The 23,378-nt window shown below is 41.2% G+C and overlaps 1 protein-coding gene across 1 annotated transcript in view; it reads right to left on the reverse strand.

The window, feature by feature from the left end:
- Nucleotides 1-331: 331 nt before the first annotated feature.
- magixb (MAGI family member, X-linked b) overlaps nucleotides 332-23,378 on the reverse strand; it is a 35,155-nt gene continuing 12,108 nt past the window's right edge. The window contains exons 4-17 of the mRNA XM_026331393.1: nucleotides 19,864-19,983; nucleotides 18,058-18,232; nucleotides 16,093-16,272; nucleotides 15,243-15,313; nucleotides 14,073-14,234; nucleotides 12,876-13,401; nucleotides 11,236-11,785; nucleotides 10,282-10,345; nucleotides 9,754-10,167; nucleotides 5,401-5,601; nucleotides 5,247-5,323; nucleotides 4,994-5,140; nucleotides 4,265-4,403; nucleotides 332-3,293 (exon numbers count right to left, since the gene is read on the reverse strand). Coding sequence (XP_026187178.1) covers nucleotides 2,254-3,293; nucleotides 4,265-4,403; nucleotides 4,994-5,140; nucleotides 5,247-5,323; nucleotides 5,401-5,601; nucleotides 9,754-10,167; nucleotides 10,282-10,345; nucleotides 11,236-11,785; nucleotides 12,876-13,401; nucleotides 14,073-14,234; nucleotides 15,243-15,313; nucleotides 16,093-16,272; nucleotides 18,058-18,232; nucleotides 19,864-19,983 — 3,866 coding nt within the window. The 3' untranslated portion in view covers nucleotides 332-2,253. The remainder of the gene's footprint in view (nucleotides 3,294-4,264; nucleotides 4,404-4,993; nucleotides 5,141-5,246; nucleotides 5,324-5,400; nucleotides 5,602-9,753; nucleotides 10,168-10,281; nucleotides 10,346-11,235; nucleotides 11,786-12,875; nucleotides 13,402-14,072; nucleotides 14,235-15,242; nucleotides 15,314-16,092; nucleotides 16,273-18,057; nucleotides 18,233-19,863; nucleotides 19,984-23,378) is intronic.

A 23,378-nucleotide genomic window follows, 5' to 3' on the forward strand; every position in this document is an offset into this window, starting at 1 on the left:
CCTCTCGGTAGATCTCATTCATCAGCTCTTAATGCATCCTGATTTATTCTCAGATCTCACACTGTTCCTGAATATCTTATGGGACCCCCAAAATAATCTCTCTCTCACACACACTCACACACACAGGCCTTCATAGCATCAAATCCCACGTTTCCTAAAACTACTTTAGCCTATTATTTTGCTGCCATCTGCTGTCCGTTGCTGTGGCTCTTCTGGTGTTAAAAAAAAAGGCAATAAAAAGAAAAACAAGCATGGCCACTGAGGAAATTGTTTCAGCAGTTTATTTGCAGTTTTATTAGAACATGTTTACAGTTCAGCCACATAATCCCCCTTAGGAAATGAAGGTCTAAAAAAAGAAAGTTATAAAACAAGTCTTACAGACTATAGGTTACTGTGTGTATGGTTATCGGTTGGGGAATACAGTGTGTTGGTTTGGTCACCATACTACCTTTTCTGGGCAGCAGTGCAAACATATGGGTAGAGCACACTGACCAATTCATTTCGGTCTGTGTTTTGTTCATGATAGGTACAAACGAAGGAATGACTTCACTTCTAACATCAACCTTTAGGTAATTACGGGCTGGTAAACAAATAATTGTAACAGTCTGCGTCTCCAAGTGCTGCCATTAACACTCAACATAAGTTTAACATTTAAATAATTCGCTCTGCCTTATGAAAATGGTGTGAAGTCACTGTGCAGCTTTCCCTCCTAATGGCCGATCTAGCACAAAGGATCTGAAAACCTGAGTATTTCAAAAAAGATAATTTCATAGAAAAATAACATCTCACAGTATCCGTCCAGCTTGGCCCCTCTTTTATCTATAACAGAATTTGTAAGAAAAAAAGAAAAAGGCAAAACAAAATAATGTGCTATTTTGCCTTCTCAGATGCAACACCAAGCTTAAATTCATCAGAGGCTTATGATAATTATTTTAGTGGATTTACAGAAGGGGGCTTTGTTTTGGCATGACTGGAATTATTAAACAGCCTGCCCACCTCTCATATTAGAGACCTCAGAGCAAGGGTTTTCACAGCAAGAAAAATCTGCAGTTAGGACAAACTGGTTTATGTTACCAAGGCAACTGTACGTGGCACAATGGGCACAGCACTGTCTATAACCGAGATAGTGAGCTTGTTCTGACCCCCCCACACACAACATTAACAGTACTTGAAATATGCACACCAGATGCATATTTTTGGCATCTTTTGCTGACGTCTGAAGTAGGGTATGACACACGGCATCTTAATCCACACTCAAGCAGCGTAGTACAAAACATTCATTTATGAATAGGACAGGTACAGTATAGTTTTTAGTCTGTTTACATTTTGAGCCTTCACAATATATCAATTTTCACATTATTTCTCATCACACGATAGTCGATAGTATGAACAAGTAGCTGTTGAATGTGATATATAGATATACTGCATATACTTATTTATAGAGACTTATTAAGTATAACAATGCAGTAATACAAATAAGGGCATGGTTCCAGTTAGTATAATATTTACAATAGCTTCTGTCATTTATTTCTCTACAGATATTTACAGAATATAGATTTCACACCTGCTGTTAAAAGGGATTTGCATGATCACAATCGAATATTCAGTCATATAGAACATTACAAGTCGAGGCGAGTGTCCACATAAGACAAGGATATATTACGAACACGTTAGACTGTTCCTTTCAGACCAGAGCGACATGGTGCAGTGGATGTAGATGGCTGATAGTCTTGGACACTTGCTTTATTATTGCTTGGTATTTTCATGAGGTAAAAGGGAATGTCTATGCTGTTTTGTACACTGGGGGTATTGGGCTGGGGGACTTCAGAGAAGATATGGCTGAAGTAGCAGGAGAGAAGCAGAAAGGTGAGTGAGAGTTAGGAAGTGGGTTAAACTAACGTGTCTTGTTGTCTTGGAAACATGGATCAGAAATACTGCAAATGTGAAGAAAGGAGTGCAACATAATGAGGGCGATAATGTTTTAGACAAAAAAAGACAATGTAAGTGTTGCTTCATCAGTGAAAAACACCTGTTGGTGTTAAAGTTAAAATGTGATATCAACATGTAACATCAGCCGGAGGACAGCTGTCAAAAGGCACAAAGAACATGACTCCATACTACTGTGGATATTAAATAGAGAAAATGTTAATAGAGTGGGTAGCTGCAGAAAACAAGCTGAGGTCTAACAGTGTAAGGTGGACAGAACCTGATCTGTATCTTTCAGCTGCTGCATGCTCTACTTCCAGTCAAAAGTCAAGAGACAGTGCTTCTTCCACCCCCCTGCTTTGTCCATGTTCCGGGGCTCCTATTCCCCTCTACAACCTGAGCTAGCCTCTGCTGGCTGGGTTTCAGCCAAGGGCCTGGCAGCACTGCCGCCGCGTTCCCGTCTGCATCTATGGCAGGCAGAGAAAGGCCTGAGATACTGGCAGCAGACACGCTGCCGTCAATTTGGCTGCCTTCAGACTCTGACTCATCGTCCCCCAGCTGCTCTATAGACAGTGTGGGGGTGAGGAAGGAGAAGCACTTTCTCTGTGACACTGGATCTATCACAGGAACACTTGTTAAAGGCTTCTTGATGCTCATGTTGTGTGCATCATCGTCTTTCAGCCCTGTTTCTTCATCCTCATCCCTGTCACTATCCCATGACCTCTCCTGCTCCTGCTCGCTGTCAAGCTCCTTCTCTTTCCTCAGGTTCCTGTACTCTGCCGCCATGTCCCAGGTTATATCATACACTGCCCCCCAGCCTTGCTTTGGTCTGGGAAGCTTTTGGTTTGGACTTGGAATTGGTGGGGTAATATTCCCTTCTCTTTCTAAATTCACTCTCTTGTCCACCTCCTTATCATCAGGTGCCTCTAGCTCTTCCTCTTGCTCAGACTCCTCCTCATCCTCTGCCGTCCTCACCCTCTCCTCACTTCTGTTTTTTCTCTCTCTCCTCCTGCCCCTCCTCCTCTCCCTTCCTTTCTTCACGTCGCTATCATTGTAATTCCTGAGGTTATCTCTAGGTAAACTCCGAACCCTGCTTTTGCTTTTGCTCCTCCTTCTCCTGTCCCTGGCTTCATGAGAGATCTCTCCCTGCTCTGAAATGGGGCTTTGTGAATCCAGGTGTCCCCCTCCCCCTGATGCCTGCCTCCTTCTTCGTCTTCTCCTCCTTTCTTTCTCATGTCCATTTGAAGAACTGCTTCTCCCTCTCTCCTTGGAGCTGTGCCCCCTTCGCCCAGTGGAGTCTACTGCAGCCAAACCCTGCTCCTTGGGGTGATGCAGGAGGGAGGGGGAGGTGATTCTGTGCTCATGGCCTGGACAAACGTTACATGAAGAGAGAGAATGAAGAGAGGACGAGAATACAGAATACAGACAGGTAAGAGAGACAAAGAGCAAAGTCCCTGGTAAAGCACATTATGTAATCTGTTATTACAGAGCAGTGATATTCAGAAAGTGTTTTTTTAAGCAGTGCATTAAGTCAGCTTGTGTAACAACAGCAGATTTTCTATTTTAGGACAACCTTTGGATAACCCTTCCCTAAAAATGAGATGCATCATTATGCTCTATAACAGTGCAATTTTCTTTGCTGAATTATTTTGCTTACAAATTTTGAAGTTGGTGAATTCTGTTCAAAGGTAGGGGTTGAGGGAAACTAAATTGGGTAGCAAGGACAGTGTTGTACGCATTACATCGTGAGTTGAAATTCCAAATAATTTTATAATGACGGGGTCGAACACACAAAGGCATCTATTCACTACAAGTGAAGACACAGTGATGACTGAGCAGAGAAATGTAGAGAGACAGAAAATGGGAGAACTAACAGGAACCATTACCAACCGCGTATTCTCTGTCCGTCCAATGACATAGAAGCAAGGCTCGCCTAGCTTGGAGTTGGTCATACATAGAGACAAGCTGGAGAGCTCCACTGAGAGAGAGAAAAACGGAAAAAAGGAGAAAGGTAGCAGCAGAGCAAAAAAGAGAAAAGTTTGCGAGAGGAGGAATTGTGCCAAAGGGGGAAAATCAAGAGAGGCCACATGAAGAGGGAAAATGTAGTTGAGGGAATGCAAAATGTCAAACCAGAAATATAAATGGGTTAAAAAAATGAAATAACACCCCAAAAGAAAGAGTAAAAAAAGTAGTTTAGTTAGAATCAATGCTAAAGAAGAAGCAAATAGGAGATTACGCACCCAAGACAAATGCATTGCAAAGATATAACTTAAATTGCATCTATTTTCACACACGTGATAACACCAACTAACACCCAGACCCTCTTACTGTACCTTACCATAGTCAGGCACGTAGCCGTTTCCTCTCTTGAGGACCAGGTGGATGCGGTGGCCTCCCCTGCGGATGTGCTCAACAGCCTGGCTGTGTGTCATCCCTGCCGTACTGTTCCCATTGATCTCCACAAGCTGGTCGCTCACCTGCAACCAGAGCGTTTTGTATTTGAATTTGATTTGTCCAGGAAAAGCATGTGTTACTAATAAGTAAGATACAAAGCATAGAACCTGAAAGTGAAGCAGCTAAATAGAATTCAGCCATCACGGGTTTTATTATTTATGCCTGTTCTTTTCCTGCTGAAAACAAAATTATGTTGCGATGACCAGCTGACAGGTAAACTTTATTTAACTGAGGTGGAAATTTTGGAAAAAAGGCGCTACAATTAACCCCAATAGCAGTTCTGTGAGGGTTAGCAAAAAGCTTATGCTAGACATACTATAAGTTCACTGTCTTAATTGTGTGTTAGCATGCTAAAGCTTGCTAATTAGTGCTGTGTTGGGTCATACTGAAAAGTAACCTGGTATTAAACAGTATTGACAACTTTAAATGTGTGTTCATCAAAGATGTCACCTGGACATGTTTACTTACACTATTAACATACAAACAGTAACACTATGACAGAGGAGACGCTCAAATACAGAGGAGAACAGATAGAAATATATTACAGTAAGAGTATTTTTAGTAGTATATGTATATTGATAAACTGTCAAATACACACAGCGTATAGACATACCTGCATTTTTTGGCTCCGTGAAGCGGGCCCTCCCTCCATCAGTCCCAGGACGTAGAGGCCCATGTTGTACTCACTGCCACCTCGGAGGCTGAAGCCGAAGCCCGAGGGTCCACGATCCAGGTCTACGCTGTAATACCTGGAGTCACGCTGGGAGACAAGAGCAAAGAGGGTGAGAATGAAGACTGATAATCATCACTGCAGGAAATATCGTTCACTGCCAGTGGGTAAGAAAATCTGATGATTATGCCCTCACCTTCGGACGTGACCTCTGCCCTTTTCTGTTTCTGTGATCAGGGTCATATTCAGTTGTTTCTGAAAAGCTTGAAGAGTCTAGAAGAAAGAAAATTTGAGATCAGACTATAAATTAATAGTCAGGTTGTGTATTTTAGTTTTAAGTCTAAGCTTACAGGTGCTTGGACGGGGGATAATGGTGAGGCGTAGAGTGTTCCCTGCTCTGCGAAGTATCTGAGCAAGCTCCCGGTGAGGCAGAGTCACCACCGAGCGTCCCTCTACCGCCTCTAATCGGTCTCCAGGCCGGATCTGCCCACTCTTGGCTGCTGGGCTGCCACGACGGACCGTCACAAACCGATGAGGGAGAAGAGAAGCCGCTGAAAGCAAAGATTTAAACAGTTAATGACTACAACCTTAAATGTCTTGTGGCCTGAGTTACGGCAGTTCATACTGGACTTGACTTTGGCTGCAGCTGGAACGTGGAAAATACATTTAGCACCATAACTTGTCTTTTAACTGATGACAGTGAGCAATACGAGCAGTCAAATGTAGATTTGAAAGAGAAAAGATTTGTTTCACTAATGCCAGATTTCCTAAAACAATCTGTCATTAAGCTGTGGATCATTTTTGGCAGGTTTCTGTTATGAATTATTTCCAACAGAAGCCTTTCTTACACCTCCCCTAGTGTCTCTTTGAAACATTTCTCTTCTCCTTCATCATCACATCTATCAATTTATCTCTCCATCCAGTGACACACCAGGAGTGGTTCTTTGCTGTTCAGTAATTTGTCTTTCTCCCGAAAAACAAACTGTCATGGAGCACAAGCTTTTCAGCAATATTCTTCTGTCCTGAACGTGTCATATTTCCCATAACAACAGACTTTAGGTATTTACACTTCTGTTTATATGGTGTCAGTGATTTTTATGCTTGGCTCTTGCAGGACTTGCAGACTCCCTTCTTTAGCATGCCTCTGGCATAGAAAGCATACACACATAAACACACACATGCAGCAGTAATGTTCATTGGCACCACAAAATATCTTTTTCTCTGCAACAAATAAAAAGCTTCTTACAGTTTTTAGCTGGGCGCTCTGCCTCTGTGTGCTTAGACTTGTAATTCTGTATTCTGTTCCCCCTTTTTTTTTTGTCTTAGTAAACTCCCTATTACTCTGTCCATGACCCCACTTTCAGGGTACGCTGTACTTTGGTGACAGCTGGCCCCTCTAGAGTCTTGCCAGTAGCCTTATGTAAAAAGGCATAAACATTTGAGAGTCTGATTCAACTAAAGTACATAACCATCCCTCTAGTCTGCATTCCACCAGAATGAAAATGAAATGGCTTGTTTAAATTATTTTAGAGTGTAAAACAAAAACCTTGTTGAATTGAAAATTGTAACTGGGGTACCAGGAATGTCATCTGCGGTGAAGTGTATGTCACATTGGAACTATGACCCTGTTAAAAGGTACAGCCTATAATTCAGAGCCTAGAGACACATCTCTGAGCTTCTGGGCCTAATCTGTGTGACCCAGGCTGAAACAGCAATCAGGTCAAATCAAAGCCAAGGCAGCTTTGCAAATAGTCTTCTTATCGTGCATAATACATCAGTCGAACATCAACAGTCGCCAAACACATGAATACACATGCAACAGCCACGCACACTGCACCATTATGCATACACATACACAGTTACTCATACGCAGAGGGATTGGAACAGATGTACTCAGCCACAAATGCATAAACACGCACACACTTGTAAACCACACACAGATGCAGCCAAATGGACTACTTTGTGCTGTGGTGTCTTTTCCTGTGGCTCTCCATGTTCTCCTGTACAGAATAATCTCACTGCGGTATGCCCAGCAGCCAGCCAGTGTCTGACTCGCTGTACTGATCACCGCTCAGGGGTTGTGGTAGACCCCCTCCCCACCACTGTCAAAATCCCCCTATACAGCCAGAAACATCAGCCGGTACAGACATGCCCACAGCAGCCTGCAGATGCATCCTACAGCTCTGTTGCAGGATCAATCGTATTGTAGTGTTTGTGCAGGTTAGGTAATGCTGAACTCAGCACTGCTGTTGCTATCTGTTAAAGCCCGTGTAGCACAAATGGCTCTAATACATAGACCATCGTGACATCACCATGCCATCAGCTGCTTTAAGCCTTTCATCTGATGTTGTTGCTATAACCATCAGTCAGTCTAACTGTAAAAATAAGCATCACAGCATCAGTTTGATTACCTGTCTGACATCTACAACATGAGTGCCCATGAATCTAACTTTCCAAAGTCAACACACTTAACTGTGCAAACTTTAGAGTGCAACACAATTTAAAAAGTCTAGCTCATGCTCAAAGCTAACTGGGAAACACAGAACAAAATCAGCATCCTTCTAATTTATGCTAAACAAAAAAAACAAGAATTGGAGCAAATAATTACGTTTAGACTCCTTCACAGTTTTCAGCGCAGACTGTAGTCTCTCCAGCATGGCTTTTTGATTAGCATGTGCAGAAAAAGAAATCCTATATTCCGTGTCAGGAAGCTTGAAGGTGTTGAGGTTCACATGTACAGTAACGGTCAGCAGGAGCTAAAATACAGATTCACTGCCCCCTCTGTTGCTCCTCTGTGAGGGAAATGTTTAGTGTTGCATTTCTCTTAAGCATGCAGAGAGCGATGGGGAAAGCAGGAGGCAGGATGGAGAGAGAGTTTTTAATCTTTTGAAAAAACAGACTGGACGCTTTTACTGCAGAGTAAAAGGGGGTGTGGGAGAGGGAGACAGTGGGCGGGAGCTTATAAGAGAGGAGCAGTAGAGAGAAAGACTAACGAGAAAAAAAGAGAGAGAGAGAGAGAGAGATGGGATGAGGAAATGATAGAGGAAAAAGAGCTAAAGAGCAGACCTCTTTCTGTGACACAGCAAGAGTGGAATGAAGGGGAGCCTGGCTGAAGAGCAAGGAGGGAGGCAAGGTCTCCGTACTGCAGAGACAGGTACAACCTTAATCTCACCACAAAAATATAAATGTGTGTTCGTCCGGGCAATAAAGCAAATTGAACTGCATCAAACTTGAGCAGCACACCAAATGCAAGATAGGGGAAGGAGGGGGATGGTCATACATCATCGAGATATTGCAGTTAAGCCACTACTCATAAACAATACACTATAAGTTAACAAGGACAGGATGTATTTGATTCCCTGACAGAACATAAACAAGCCTCGAAGTCCTGTCTCCTCAGACTGCACAGAGAAAAACAGAGAGTATTGATTTGATGATACGATCACATAAAGGTCTTGACTTGTATTAAAATAAAACAAACTTCTAAATATCAACAAAACAATATATTTAACTACATACTCACAGTAAACTGTACATATAGTACTAGTACTAAGGCTTATATAGTTTTAATAAAGACATTGTTTGAAAAATGATCTTTGCTTTGTCTTTATGTTTAACATGGAAAGGTAAACAGTTAAATTTTTAGGTGCCTAAAATGGTATCTCCCTTTGTGGCAGGAGGGGTCTTCTAGGTGCATAGACTCAGAACAGGCGTGACATGAAATGGGAGCCAAACCATTAAAAGATTGTTATACCAAGAGGAGAATCTTGTATCCTGAAAACGATGGGTAGCCTTTGATTGCTGCAGAGTAAAGTGGAAGACTAAAAATAAATAACTGAAAATAAATAATAATAAAAATACTAAATAATAAATTGGGCCACTGGATGTCACGCATTCTGAATATTGATCCCAAAGGTTCTCGCACAAGTACAAATAAATGCAGGCAATTCTCATACAACCAAACAGAAAGAAAATGCCTTTGCATGGGCATTGTAGGAACAAATGCACAAATGTGTGTTTAGGTTTGTCTAAAGCAAAACAAGAAGCATTGTGAGATCCTATAAATCAGGAAAATGTCTGGTACAGGTGTTCCACAGACTCATGACTCCTCAGTGAGAAGTTTATATTATGCTATGTTTATGGAATATGGTACTGCTGCTTGTCTAAGATTTAAAACCAAACATACCAGAATGGATTGTGCTGTATTTTACCATATAAATCCTGTCAGGTCATCAGGTAGAGGGCTGTAAACTGTTCCCAGAGTGTAAACTTAGCATAGGGATGCAGCATTTAGTTACTGTGCACCGCAGGACTACGGGTAATTCTCATCATGTTTTTTGCACTCCATGATAAACCACTAAAGACAGTGGCTACCAAAGCTAATTTCCATCAACAATGCTAACAAAACCAATGTGGAAAAAAAGCACATGTTCTAAGAAAAGGGGTGATGCATTATGACTCATCTGGTGGCATGTGGCCATGTGACCACTTTTTAATCTGTAATTACCTAATGGTGCATCTGTCCACAAGGACATCCAAATTAAACCTGTTTTCAGGGGCAGGCAACCAAATGGTTCTCCTGGGCCAGAAAGGTTCAACTGATGCAGCGTAATGTCCATCCATTTCTATTTCAAATCCTTCAATAAAAGAATAAAGTTTCACAAACCAAAGCACAAACAAATGCTGCACTTGTTGACACTCACCTTTGCCATTCTCCACATCCTGAGAAGCAATGACAAACCCAAAGCCCTCTCCCGGCTTTCTCCTCAGCTCCACATCAAACCCTCGGAGAGGCCGCCTTCGTTCTCCTCCCTCCTTGTCCAGACATGACTCAGGCACCGTTACACCACCTGCCTCATCTTCCAGACCCGTGTTGATCCAGTCTTTGGGTTCCATTGTCAGGGTCACTGGAACCGACTCCAAGAAACTAGTGCTCTGGATCAGTGAGGAACATGTCAGGGCTGGGGAGGGAGGACTGCTAAGAGAAATACGGGTCATAGGCAGCGTTTCTGGGAGCACAGATGAGTTGTCTGCACCAACAGGTGGAGGGGGGGGCCTGAGTAGAGGTGGGGGAAGTCTCCGAATGGAGCCAGGGGAGATGGCTGAATGATAGATACCTGAGGATGAGAGACAAAATAGCTTTGAAATTAATATAGCCACAGTGACAAAAAAAATTATGGTCAGCTATTAAAAATCTCATTCTACAAAGACCACAAATGTGAATAATTTACCTCCTCTGTAAACCAATAAGATGACTTCTCCCTGTCTGGTATGTTCCTGAAGGACTGTTTGCACCTGTGAACAAGCATAGAGGTGATTTAAAGCGTGACTTTGGATGTTCTAGCCTAGTGTTGACAAATCTTTATTACAGACAGCTGTAAGATTTATTAGTAGATGTTCCCTCTAAAAATCTTCTCAAATTACTAAGCTATTGAAATTAGATGATATAGTAGATTTTCAAATTCCTCAGATAGTATACAACGCTAGTAAAAACCTGTTACATAAGAGCATACAAAAAAAAAGATTTCAATAAGAGGGAGAGTGGTTACAATCTTAAAGGAAATTGATTTAAAAAAAATGTGAGCCATAACAAATTTAGATAAAACTAGGTGTGTTTCTGTCAGAGGGGTGAATTTATGGAACCGACTCAAGGTGTCTAAGTGTCTTACTGGATTTAGTACTTACAAATTAAATAAATGCATCTAAATAATATGCTGACTAAGTAGTTTTCAGCATAATATCACTTTTTGTCGAAAGGCTATGAATTGTTCAGTGATACAGTGCTTTTTGTTTATCTATGGACAGTCTGTTTATTGCATGGAGAACTCCTAGATACCTGGACTTAGTAATTTTAAATCTAGTGATAGAAATAAGCTCTGTCTTCAGCGTACTCTTTTTTAGTCTGTTATTGAAAAGACAGTGTAGATTGTTAATTGTTTGGGGATGAAATGTATATGTTGAATGGTTATTTTATATTATCATTATTATTACTATTATCTTTTAGAAAGACTTGAAAATGAAAAGAATAAATGTAGGCTGTAAAAAAAATCCTAACAAAAATAAAATGAGTTCCAGTGAAAATAGTAAGAAAAAATGCAGTCATCTGTTAGAAAAGTTATTTCAAAATAAATTAGCTCAGTTCATGTTTCTTTTCTGTACTCCCCTCCCACTCAGTCATCCATTACCTGTGCAAAGCTAAGACTCTGGACATCAGCCCCGTTGATTTTGACAATAGCATCCCCTGGCTGCAGGGAGTTGCACTGTTTCCTATCCCAGACTCTCTTCACTATAGTCATCTTCCCTCCCGGACCGCCAGCCGTCACACTGAAGCCAAGTCCTCTGTCTCCTTCAGTCTGAGCCAAGGCCACAGGCACCAGCTCCCCTCCACTGCCAACTGCACTGCCCACACTCATTGCCCCAGGGGAGGACATGCTGCTGCGGCTCACAGTGGGGCTGGTGTTGCCAAGGAAGCCACTAAAGCCTCTGTGGTGGGGGCTGTCAGGGGTGGGGGGAGGTCTGAGGTGGGAGGTCTGTGGCCTGAAGAGGTGAGAATGAGTGCCAAGGGGTCCGCCGGCGGAGGATGAGGGTCTCCTGGGTGAACGAGGCAGGGGAAGATGAGACCCTGACAGGGTACAGGTTGACAGGTCGCTCTCAGATGACTTGGATGTGCCGTAATGTAAAGGATGAGGGGGTGTTGTGAGGGAGTTATTGTTGTGATTACGAATCATTGATGCCCTGATGAGAAAGAGGAAGGGGAGTTAACATCAGTAGTTGATGAACATCAGTTAGTTTTGGCACAAATTCTTATGCTATATATAGGGCTGCAACTAATTTATATTACTAATTTTATTATATTATATTACAAATTTTTTAACTAATTTATATGATTATATTCATGATCAATTCATGAGCCAATTACATTCCCAGTTAAACATTTTACTAAAAGTTCAAAGATTTTGAAAGCTGCTCATCCAAGAGTCCACTGTAATAATCTTTTGCCTTTATTTGACAGTTGGTAAACAAGGGAGACAGAGCAGGTAGACCTGTGACACATTTCAGCAGCCAGACCCGAACCTCCAGCATCACACGTTGTGCCCCATGCACATGGAGACCTACCTGAACCACTTCGCTAATGGGGCCCAATGTAATCTATTAAAAATTTGTCCAACCACAACCCACTGATGTTTCATTGACTTTTAGATATGACGAACAAGCAGGAAATTATTGCATTTGAGAACATGGAACAATTATTTTGCATTTTTCTTGAAAATGACAAAAAATGAATAAACAATAATCAATCACTTGCTGAATATTGTTTGACTTATGGACTGACGGTAAGGTACAGTAGATCCTACTCATACTGTTACTACCACTTCTGACCTGCCGCTGCTATTGCAGATATATACAAGATGCTTTTCCTCTAAGAACAAATACCAGATAATCAATAAAAGTGCCGCCATACCAGAATCTGTCAATCATTATCAGGTTAGAGGTCATTGCTCACTTAGTCTGATTTGAATTGCACATTTCATTTTCTGTTTATCAGGGAAGTCTGGGCATCCCTGCTTAGGCTACTGCCCCCGTGACCCGGCCCCAGATAAGCGGAAGAAGATGGATGGATGGATAGAGTTAATTTTCGACAACCTAAAGAAAAATCTTTCTTAATTTAAAGAAGCTGAATTTGAAATTACAGGTAAACCATCATTTAATTGTATTAACCTTAAAAAGGTGATTTGCAAATTTAAATGAATGTACTTCATAATGTCTGAAGGCACTAGTCTGTGTTTGTGTAGACTCCCTTTTGTGTTGTACGCGTAGGTGTTACCTGTGCGAACCAATGGCAGAAACAACCTCACTGTCACTCTGGCTGGCCAGGGCTGGGTCGAGAAACTGCAGCCTGGCTAAACTTCTCAAGGTACGAGGTGGGCGCATAGGGGGAGGGGAGGCAGCGTTGCTCATACTGGAGCGCCTGTATGACTGCGGTTGCCTGATGGTGAAAGATGTGGCATTTCCATTAGTGTCTAGAGTCACTCCTGGTTCCATGTAGCTCCCACCACTGTGGACCCCATTAAAGTTAAAGTGCTGCGTCTGGGGAGTGGGTGCTGGAATACGAGGTAGCTGGTGCAGTGGCTGAGGCTGGGTGGTGGTAGGTCGTAGGGTGGGATCCCCACTGTCCAGCAGCTTTGGCGGAGGCTGCTTGGGACAACCGTCAGGGTTGTAGAGCATGGGATACCCTCTTCTAACTTCTACATCCACGCTGTGGCCCACAGGCACCGATTTGAGTATTTCTACAACCTCTTTATGAGACACTCCCAACACACAAACGTCATTGATGTACACAAGGATGTCCGCTATTAAAAAACAGAGAGGAGCAGATGCATATAAGTACCATTATAACGCATTCAATAAAATACTTCATCAGATCATAATCATCTGCAGTCATACCAGATGACCTTGTTGTTTTGACATTGCAGACCACTCTTATGCTGTGAGTGTGCAGAGAAATGTAGATTGTAAATGAAACACCGTCAGTGTTTTGTGTGGGTGGACTAATCCGACCAACTAATCCTTCTAAAGCAGCCTATTAACAGATATGAACGAGCTCAGTCCCTGCAGAGACTCTGGATTCCTAGAGTGGTATGGATGTGTGTGTGTGTGTGTGTGTGTGTGTGTACATATTGCTGTTATGATAGCTAGATTATGGTGTGCTTGCCCTGAGGATTAAGGACTGGCTATGACATACACTTTTTATGTGAGATCAAAAAATTCCAAAAATATAATCCAAACGAAAGAAGATAGAAAACTGAAGCGATAGAGTATTATAGCACTCTGTTGATTAAAATCTTTAACATTTTGTGTGATTTACCATAGTTACACCTCTCGGCCTGCTACTGCTATCAGTATTCAAGCATGTGTATGCAAAAGAGTAACTTGGATTAATTTAACACAGCTTTACAGCAATACAGTATATTTCTTCCAGCCTTGCCATACAGTACGTGTTCCTGCTTCATTGTATTTTTACCCGTCTTAAGTGCTGAGGGTCCACTTGCAGTCACACTGAAGACCTGGAGGAACTCTCTTGGCCTGCTGCCCCCAACAATATTGAAACCAAACCCTCTGGAGCCCTTGGTCAGGTGTGTGTGTACAGGGAAACCCCTGAGCTCCTCAGGCTGGTCTGTGAACCCTGGTAGTCACCAAAAGCAAGAGAGACTTTGAGATGACAATGATGTTGACTTCCAAGAACAGCAAGGGTACAAAATTATACCACCAGGGAGGGATCAGAGTAAAGACAGTAAACAGTCCTGAGTGCTTTTACAACTATATGGTAAAAACTGCTCTGTTTCTGGATGAGGGAAACGAGAGAGTCAGAGAGCCAGAGCACCAGGTAGCCTTAAAAATACATATAAATAGATAAACAGATAAATTGACATGCAAGAAACCAAAGCATTTGGTAAAATCATTGCAATAAAATACAGATTCAAATCAACAACATCATCTATTACACTTAGCAACTCAGTATTGTAATGGGACTATACTGCAGTTATTGTTCAGTGTTACAGTGCATCACCAAATCTGTGGAAAATGTTATTACAATGATTGTTACTGCTTTTCCAGCCAACCACCTTCATCCTCTATCCACATTACAACAGGATCAGTTTGGATTACACAAACTGTTTGCACCAGTGCAGTTACAGTAATCCTTTCACATGCAGGTAACGTTGCCTATAATGAAGATTATATCACCGCCTGCTGGTGAGGAAAGTGTACTGCACTACACTAGAACAGGCTTCAGCTAAACAGATGGATTTCTAAGTTTACAATCAGCCATGTCAGACAGACATCAGAAACTAGATTATGTCCTTGTTCCCTTAATGGCAAGTCATGTGACCCAATTATGAAAATTAAGTTGCTGGTCACATGCCGCACACGTGTCGACCTTGCCAGCCTCAGCAGTAAGCTTGGCTCTTTGCCAGCAGCTCCAAGCTTTAGGCCTTAATCTCTTACACATCTCAGTTCAGCTAAAAGCTCATTCCATCTCATTTGACACTAACGAGCTGGCTGTGTTTGTTACTTCCGTTCTTTACAAGCATGCAGCCTCATTTAGGCTGTTCAACAATTACATGTATCACCAGTGCTCAAATGATTACATCCAGAAAGAGAGACAGGAAAAAAAGAAACAAAAGACGCTCACATTCGTTTTTGTAGACAGTCTCCCTGCTTGAAGCTTGAGGACTCTGCCAGCTGGTGCTCTTTGGGTGGTGACTTAAAGACACAAAGGGGGAAGCCAAAGAAATAACAGAAACATAATAGATTTGTATACAATACAACATTGTCATTTTTTACACTCACAACAGAGATGCCTGCCACTGACAATCATGACAACTTAAAAGGCAGCTCTACTTTCTGTTTTTAGAGGAATAGCTGAACATTTTGGCCAAATATACTTATTTGCTTTCTTGCAATATTGACGTTAGACAGCAAGTTAGACGTATTTCTCCATAAAAGACAGATGCTGGACCCTGATAGCAGTTAGCAAAAGGACTGGAATCAAGAATAAGCAAAGGCTCTGAATGTGTTTGGCCAAAAATAACAATTACCTGTCTACAAACACCTCTAAAGCTTACTAATTATCTACTTATATCTTATTAATAATAATTATTATCTTATTTATTTATCCATAGAAAAACCAAAGTGTGAAAACAGGGATTTGTGGTTTTTGAGGTGTTATGGTCTTGTATCATTTTATTTCCACGCTGATCTCTGGGAGCAGCGATTGTAAAATTACAACCTGTACTTGCACTAGAACTAAACAAGATACAAAGTGTTACGTTCATGAGTTTTAGTTGTGGTGGTAGGTTTTATTTTTTGGGCAGAGCCAGGCTAGATGTTTCTTGTCTTTATGATATGCTAAAGATAATTTTTAGTGAATCAACAGGTATAGTACCAAGCTTGTCTAAATTAAATCTCTGCTAATTTGATACATTTCACAAAATGTTGAACTATTCCTTTAGCAGATTTGCGAAGAACAGGTAGACACTAACTCTATGTAGTGAGACTCTCCTGGGTCACTGAAGGCCTGCTCCCAGTGATCAGGCATCACACCTCTCACCCTGCCACGACCTCTGCTGCTAATGATCCCGTTCTCCATGGTGTGACCATCCCCGCTGTTGCTGGCTGCCCGGGGCCGACCAGAGGACTGGTGGAAGGGAGGGACGCTGCTGCTGCGACCTCCAGAACCTCCTGTAATGATAGCAGAGTAAAAATCAAAAAATCGAACTCCAAACATTTTGTATTATTTAACAGATGCAGTAGGTGAAAAAGTTTCTCTTGCAATCTGTGATGACCTGACACTGGCAGTTCCTTTAGATGTTGTCAGGCAAAAAGATCTGAGGTCAGCATCTCGGACATCTCTGTGCTCCCTCTAAGGAGACAGAGTGTGTGACCATGCATGCCATACTACCAGCAGAAGAAAAATAAGCATATTTTTATGCCGAGCTGTCCTTGTAGCTGTCCTTCAGCTGTGACCTCCAGCATGGGTCTGAGAGGCACTGGACATAACACAGGGCGTCCCAAGTCCTGCTGCATGACAAGTGCTGCCGAACCCATCCACCCACACAGTATCACTTCAGAAGATGAGTCAGCAGAGGTCAGGGTGTTGGCTGCCCCCCCACCCCTCTCCATCAGTGCTGGCGGCTTGCTGCCCTACCTGCCTGCTTGGACTTGGAGCACGTCTCTGCCTATCTGGATCTCAGCCTGCCTGCATTTCTCACCTCCCAGTCTGCCTTACCCTCTCACTTATCTTTTGTACCATTCTGGCTCCCTATCTCCGCTTTTCTTAACACCTGGCTCCATCACCACCACCCTATGCCACTGCCTTGCACTCTCACCCCTGCCATTTAATCTCATACATGCCTTCTGTTTAGCTCATCTTTTAGTTTCTTGGTACCATCAATTTGCCAACTCTCCAACCTGCCTTGAGATATGCATAGATGACATTATTATCAGTGGTGGAAAATACAGTTATGAAGTACTAAATAACCATGGCTATTTAGCATTTCCCTTCTAAACCTAAATTGTTTCATGTAAGAGGTAAAAATTAATAACAATTTCCTACAAATCTAAAGATCGGAGAAAAGCCAAACTTAAATATTATATAAAATTTAAATATAAATTTGTGAAGCAACATTTTTTTCTTCATCCCCCATTAATCACCTGACAACTGGCGACCACTGAACTACCTACTACTAAAGCGTTTTAGACCAGCTCCACATCAATAGTACATTACATATACCGGGTCTATTTCCATGGAGATTGACTTTATGTTGGTACTTGAGTGTCTGTTAATGATAATACTTCAGTAGTTTTATTTAAGTATGATTTGGATGCTAAATACTTCGTCCACCCCTGAAGCAGAGGTCAAGACAAGACTTTTCATCTGTTCATGCCATCTGTTCAAAATAATAAATCATATCTAGTACAGTGAGTCATCGATCATATCTGAAATAAAAATGTCTACCTTATGTTAGATAAAATAGCTGTTGGCTAATCAAGTGTTAACACCCACTGCTTCTCTCTCATATGACTTTCACAGTTTTTCCCTCACCTTCCCTGTTTGCACACTTGCTTCCTGCTTACCTCCTCGCCAGGTCGACCTAGGGAAGCCTGACCTTACTTTGGAGGCGATCCAGCAATCAATCAGCCCATTGTCCCACTGAGAGTTCAGTGCATACTTATCATTCTAATGACTGATTAATTTAGGTATCAGACACTGAAGGTACTGTACGAACAGGGAGACAATGCAGTCTTTAGCTGTGGGGCTACTGTGCAGGGCTTAACATCATATGTCTTTTCTCCTGTCAATACGTCTTTGAAACTTGAATTAGAAAAAGGTTCCCAATAATTATGTAATACTACACTTGTGATGCAACATAACAATAGAGTACTTCTTGGTTTTCCTTCAGATTTGCAGTTATTGCATTATATAAATGATGTTACATTAGTTGCACTTGCCTGACAAGCCTGAGTCCTCGCTGTTCTCACCGTCCTCTGCAGCCTTCTCCAGGTTGCTGAGCGATTTGCTTCGTGTGCGGAAGTTTTTTAGCAGGTTGCGATGTTCCTGGTAGGTGATAGGGGGGCTTTCCGCGCTTATGTGAATAGGCCGAGGTGTGCCGTAGTAATTTCCTAAAAAAAGAAAGGCAAGAAAAAGGTGACTTGCTGTGAAAAAGACAGATACTGATACAGATACAACATAGAAACTTGTAAAATGAAATACACTGAATAAAGAGTTCATCTGGCCTAAACATCATAACTGATATTTAAATGAGTAGAAACGCCATGCTGTAAACAAAATCCTCTGACATAAATTTAAAGGTGGTCATTAACAAATTAACAAAATTCTACAATAACATGTTACTGGTCTGATATGACTTCCTGAGATAAATAAAAGATTTTACATTTAGATATTTAGGAGCAAAGAAGGTTTACATTTTTGCACAAAACAGCACATAATGCATGTCAGTGTGTATGTGCATTACGTATTCCCTGATGACATCTACTGCCTATAGTCTATATTCTCAATTGCAGGGATCTGCTCCAGCTGCTATAAAAATGAAAATACCACCACCTCTACATTTGGCTTATGCAGATTTCAAAGAGGTTGAGAAGAAACATCAGATTACTGAACTCAGAAACAAGCTCCCCATGTGTCATAATTTACTGTGCTTTCTGCAGGACACTGCACGCCCGGTGCTTCTGAAACTCCTGATTGCTTTGCAAAAGGAATGGGTCCGTCAGTGTCACATGTAAGTGAGCCAAGGCTGACATTTACTGCACCCATTAACCTCTTATAAATTATGGATGCTAATGTACAGGTATTTTTAATCAGAGGCTGCATTTTGGCCAATACAGGGAGAAGGGTCTGTGGGGTAGATACAAATTGAATACACATAAAGAGATGCTTTTACAACCAATAGTCTATTATTTAACTATGAAAGGCCTATTCATCAGAGGAAAAAAACTGTCAATAAACATTTAATTGTCAGCGAATGCAGTGAGCATATTAAAAAGATGAAAAAAAAGTCATTTAGGAAATGACCTTGTGTTTTTTGCACAGAGCATTAGATGAGATGGTCAAACCACTCTGTTTGTATAGTAAATATGAAGCCAGGATCTGATTAGCTTATCTTAGTAAACATAAAAGCAGGGGAAACAGCTAGCCTGGCTCTATCCAAAGGTAATAAAATCTACCTAACATTTAAATCTAGCTCATTAATGTGTGATGTTTGTGACTTTGAATTAGTTTAGTCCATACAAACACAGTAGTGTAAAAATCATATTTTGTAAGGGGTCATCACACTGGGACTGACTGATACCTTTGGACAGAGCCAGGGTGCCTCCCATTTTCCTAATGTCCTAGGTTAATCAAGCTGGCTGAGAGGTTCATGCCTACTGCACAAATATGAGACTGAGATCACAGATATCTTTTCGCTCTTCTTTCTGAAAAAAAAAGCTTATTCACCCAAATATCAAACTATTCATGTAAATCATAACAATTCATATCTAAAAAACATCCCCTTTTTAATTGTTCTGCATAATATATAGGCTAAATGTAACTGATTGCAAGGTGTAAAGTTAAGTCATTAAGAATCCAGTATCTAAATAAAGAGAAATGTGAGGAACGAATAAAAATGAACATCAAGTACATACTGTGTTATACAACTATACACCATATGACCTACAAGCCAATCTAATCACCATACAACTAAATATGTACCTGTTTATTTTGCTGATCACTTTATTTTGCTCAACCTCACCTTTGAATTTGCCACTCTCAAGCAGTGCTCCTGACTCCTCCAAGGAAAAGAACTCCTCAATGGAGACAAAGTTGTAGTCTACCCCTGAGATTTCCCCATCTCTGGGCTGTCTGGTTGTACCTGGGAGAGGGAGGCAACAGAAGATATTAGGTCATGCATCAAAGCCATGAGTCTAAAAAATACTGCTACGTAAAACGTGGGTGATATGTCAATTAATCAAAACCTTTTCCTTTCATCTAGTCATTAATCTGAGTTCAGTGTTTAAACAAAACAGCAATTCAGCAAACTATAAATAGTCCAAGCATTAGTTTGACAAATTACATAGTGATAGTCCAACAAAATGGCACTACATTACTTGTATTTAAAGACACAGACAATCTGAAAATGACTCAACAAATTTAAGTACAACATAAATATATAATAACAATTAACAAGTGACTGCTTTAATTGCAAACTTTCAGTCTTGATGTAAAATCAATCCCTAGTCAACAAACCAAAATTTGCCCTTTGGTATAAGGTGTGCAGTGATGACGGTAGGCATTTACCAAGGCCTCTTTATTACAAACAGATCAATAAGAACAGAATTAAACATTAATGAGGCAGTGTGAAAGTCTTAAAGCCTTTCTATCACCATTGCAAAGATGGAGCACTCAGATGATCAATGGTCTGCCATAATAATTGATTTACATTGACCTTGGCTTGGAAGATAGCAAGCCACAGCAGGAAAAGCATCCCACATTACAGAATCACTGACGTCTCAGTGTTTGCCCCTAACCATTAAATACATGTGCAGGCATGTGGTGTGAAATATAGCACATTTTTACAGTACAAATCTGGTGGAGTAATTTTAATTTGCAAATTGAACTGCAAGGTGCCTGTTTTGACCTTGAGACGGGTAACAAAAAAATCACCCCAAGCCCAAACTAATAACAAATCTCTGCCCTTCTCCTGGAGGACCACATGTGATGTCAGTGTGGGGCTGGCAGGAGGGAGTCACACCCAGCTACCCTATAAAACCCATGATTAATGCACTGCTGTCCTGGAGCAGCTCTCCCAGCCACAATGACACATGCAGGACTGTGTGGAGCATGAACACACATCCCATACACACAATGAGCTCAGACACAGCACAGTCAACACACACATGAAAAATAACAGACATAAAGGACTGGAGACACATAAACATAAGAGAGCATCTCCATCAAGCTGACCTCAAACTTCCAACCCCAGTAAAGCTAACAGTTGTAGCACCTTTTTTGTTAGAGTAAATCATGGTTCCTACTGCATAATGTATGTTGAATGTAGGGCTACAGTGATGTTATACTTTCACTATATGTTAATGTGTCAATTATTTTTGTGATTAATCATTTAGTCTGTGAAATGATAAGAAAAGTGAAAATGCTGAAATTGACTGGATGACCAAAATCCAAGAATATTCAGTTACTCCTGAATGAAGAAATTTAAAAAGTGGAAACTGATTTAGCACCTGATAAATAGGAAAAGATAGGAAAAGCTTTATTCATCCCTGAAGGGAAATTATGAAACAAAATGATGCAATTACCAAAACTGTTATTGACCAAATTACTAATTGATCATTTGAATTCTGATTTTATATTCTCATATGGTGTACCTTGCACTCTACAATTCCTGATTCCTAATTTCTTCATTAAAGCTTAACCCTTTCCTCCCAGTGTATTAGGAAACTGCCTGCTGCCTTTAAACAGGATGAAAAGAGCTGATGTGATTGATCATAATTTAAGTTTTCCCCAACTCCACCTGCTGATACTGAATAATCATCAATAAATCAGCCCAGCCTTTATTCCAGTTTCAGAGCTGTGTTTGCACCACTGGTCTCCAAAAATGGGGAAAATTCACTTTTCACAGTCTTCTATGCTTGTGCTTGCACCCAATTTAAGGAAATTAGAGGTCTCTCTGTCTAATTAAAGATCTAATAGCAACTCCTGATGACATCTGATGTGTGTTTAATTCTTATCCTCCCCTCAGGACACACAGTATCTCTCCAGCTGATATGGCGTGAGGCAGGGATTCATTATCTATGCACCCTACTTGGAGATATATATGACATGTCAGCAGGGAGACAGGATGGATTATTGACATCTTCTTCTTCCCTGATGTCCCTGTAGGCGCTGCACTCTGATCCCCTGGGACACGGGTGACATAAGAATTGAAAAGGCAATTACACAGGACTCTGTATCAACACCCAGAGAGAGCTGTCTGTCAAGATCATAGCACACAAATAGCTAATAACGAATCCCATAGCTGAAAACGCTGCAGGGAGCATATTAGAATAACTAAATGATGATGTTTCTTATCTCGCTCTGAAGACAATTAGAAAAGTCTTTTATGGAGGAGACACAAGACACAGTCAGCCGTGAATCCATGACATTGGCTCTGATTTAGTCAAGGGCAATTACACAAATATGGATGGGAAAGTTCAGGAGGGTAATGTGAGGTGTGCAAACCCAGCAAAATGATACGAAGAGACAAAGAAGTGAACATACAGTATTCTATAGTATACATATTTAACACAAAGCTACACTCCAAATATCCTGACTGCCTCAGTATGAGCACACAAAGCCATTAGACTGCAGTCAGCCCTTCCTCCACTTTGGCACTGGTAGACATTTGCTTTTAATTTAATTCCCCCTGCTAGATTATTGATACAGTAGCCTGCATTTACTTAATTCTGTCATTCATTTCCATTTTTATGCACTGCCCTTTTCTGCATCAATGCCACCTACAACATCAGAGAACAATGTCTCATCAAACGGTACCGTGGATTGAGATGCTCTCTAAATAGCACAGCAGTACAAAGTCACATTTTCAGAACAATAAATAGCAGCTGACTGAAAAAAATCCAAATCAAAACTGGGGCATATTTACTATCTGTGCTTCTATACAATGAAAACCACATTAAAACTGCTTCTAGGGCTGATCATCAGCAAAATATAAAACTACAACAAAGAGCCTACTGGAGCAGGAGGAACATACACATGGTCCTGAAGGGGGCCACAATGAGCCACTGATGAAAACTCCTCAGTTTAAGGCTCCTGTTACATCAAGCACAGCTGCCTCCTCGAGGAAAAACAACAAAAAGAAGAAAATTCTGTTTCCTTACATCTACAAGTGGTTTAAAGTGAGACGTGATGGTTTCCGAGCTATCTCAGCATCTGGCTGGCATGCGTGCATCAGTGTCAACATAAGAACAGCATCTTACTATGTCATCTCCTGCAGATCAGCGGATTACACACCCGGGGCCGAGGACCCGATGGAACAGAAAGCACTAATAGATGGGAGGTTATTTCTGAAATTGGACACCAAAAGCAATGAAGAATTGGACTGCTTTATGTTACATATTACAATATCTTATAGATGCTGTGCCTTTAGAAAAATCTCTAACCAATCTACCTGAACAAACAACTGGACAGTCCTCAGATTACAGATCCCAATCTGACACATACCAGGATGAGTTGTGCAGTAAAAAGAAATCTTGG

The sequence above is a fragment of the Mastacembelus armatus genome, chromosome 7 (genome assembly GCF_900324485.2).
Source record: "Mastacembelus armatus chromosome 7, fMasArm1.2, whole genome shotgun sequence".
Lineage (NCBI taxonomy): Eukaryota > Metazoa > Chordata > Actinopteri > Synbranchiformes > Mastacembelidae > Mastacembelus > Mastacembelus armatus.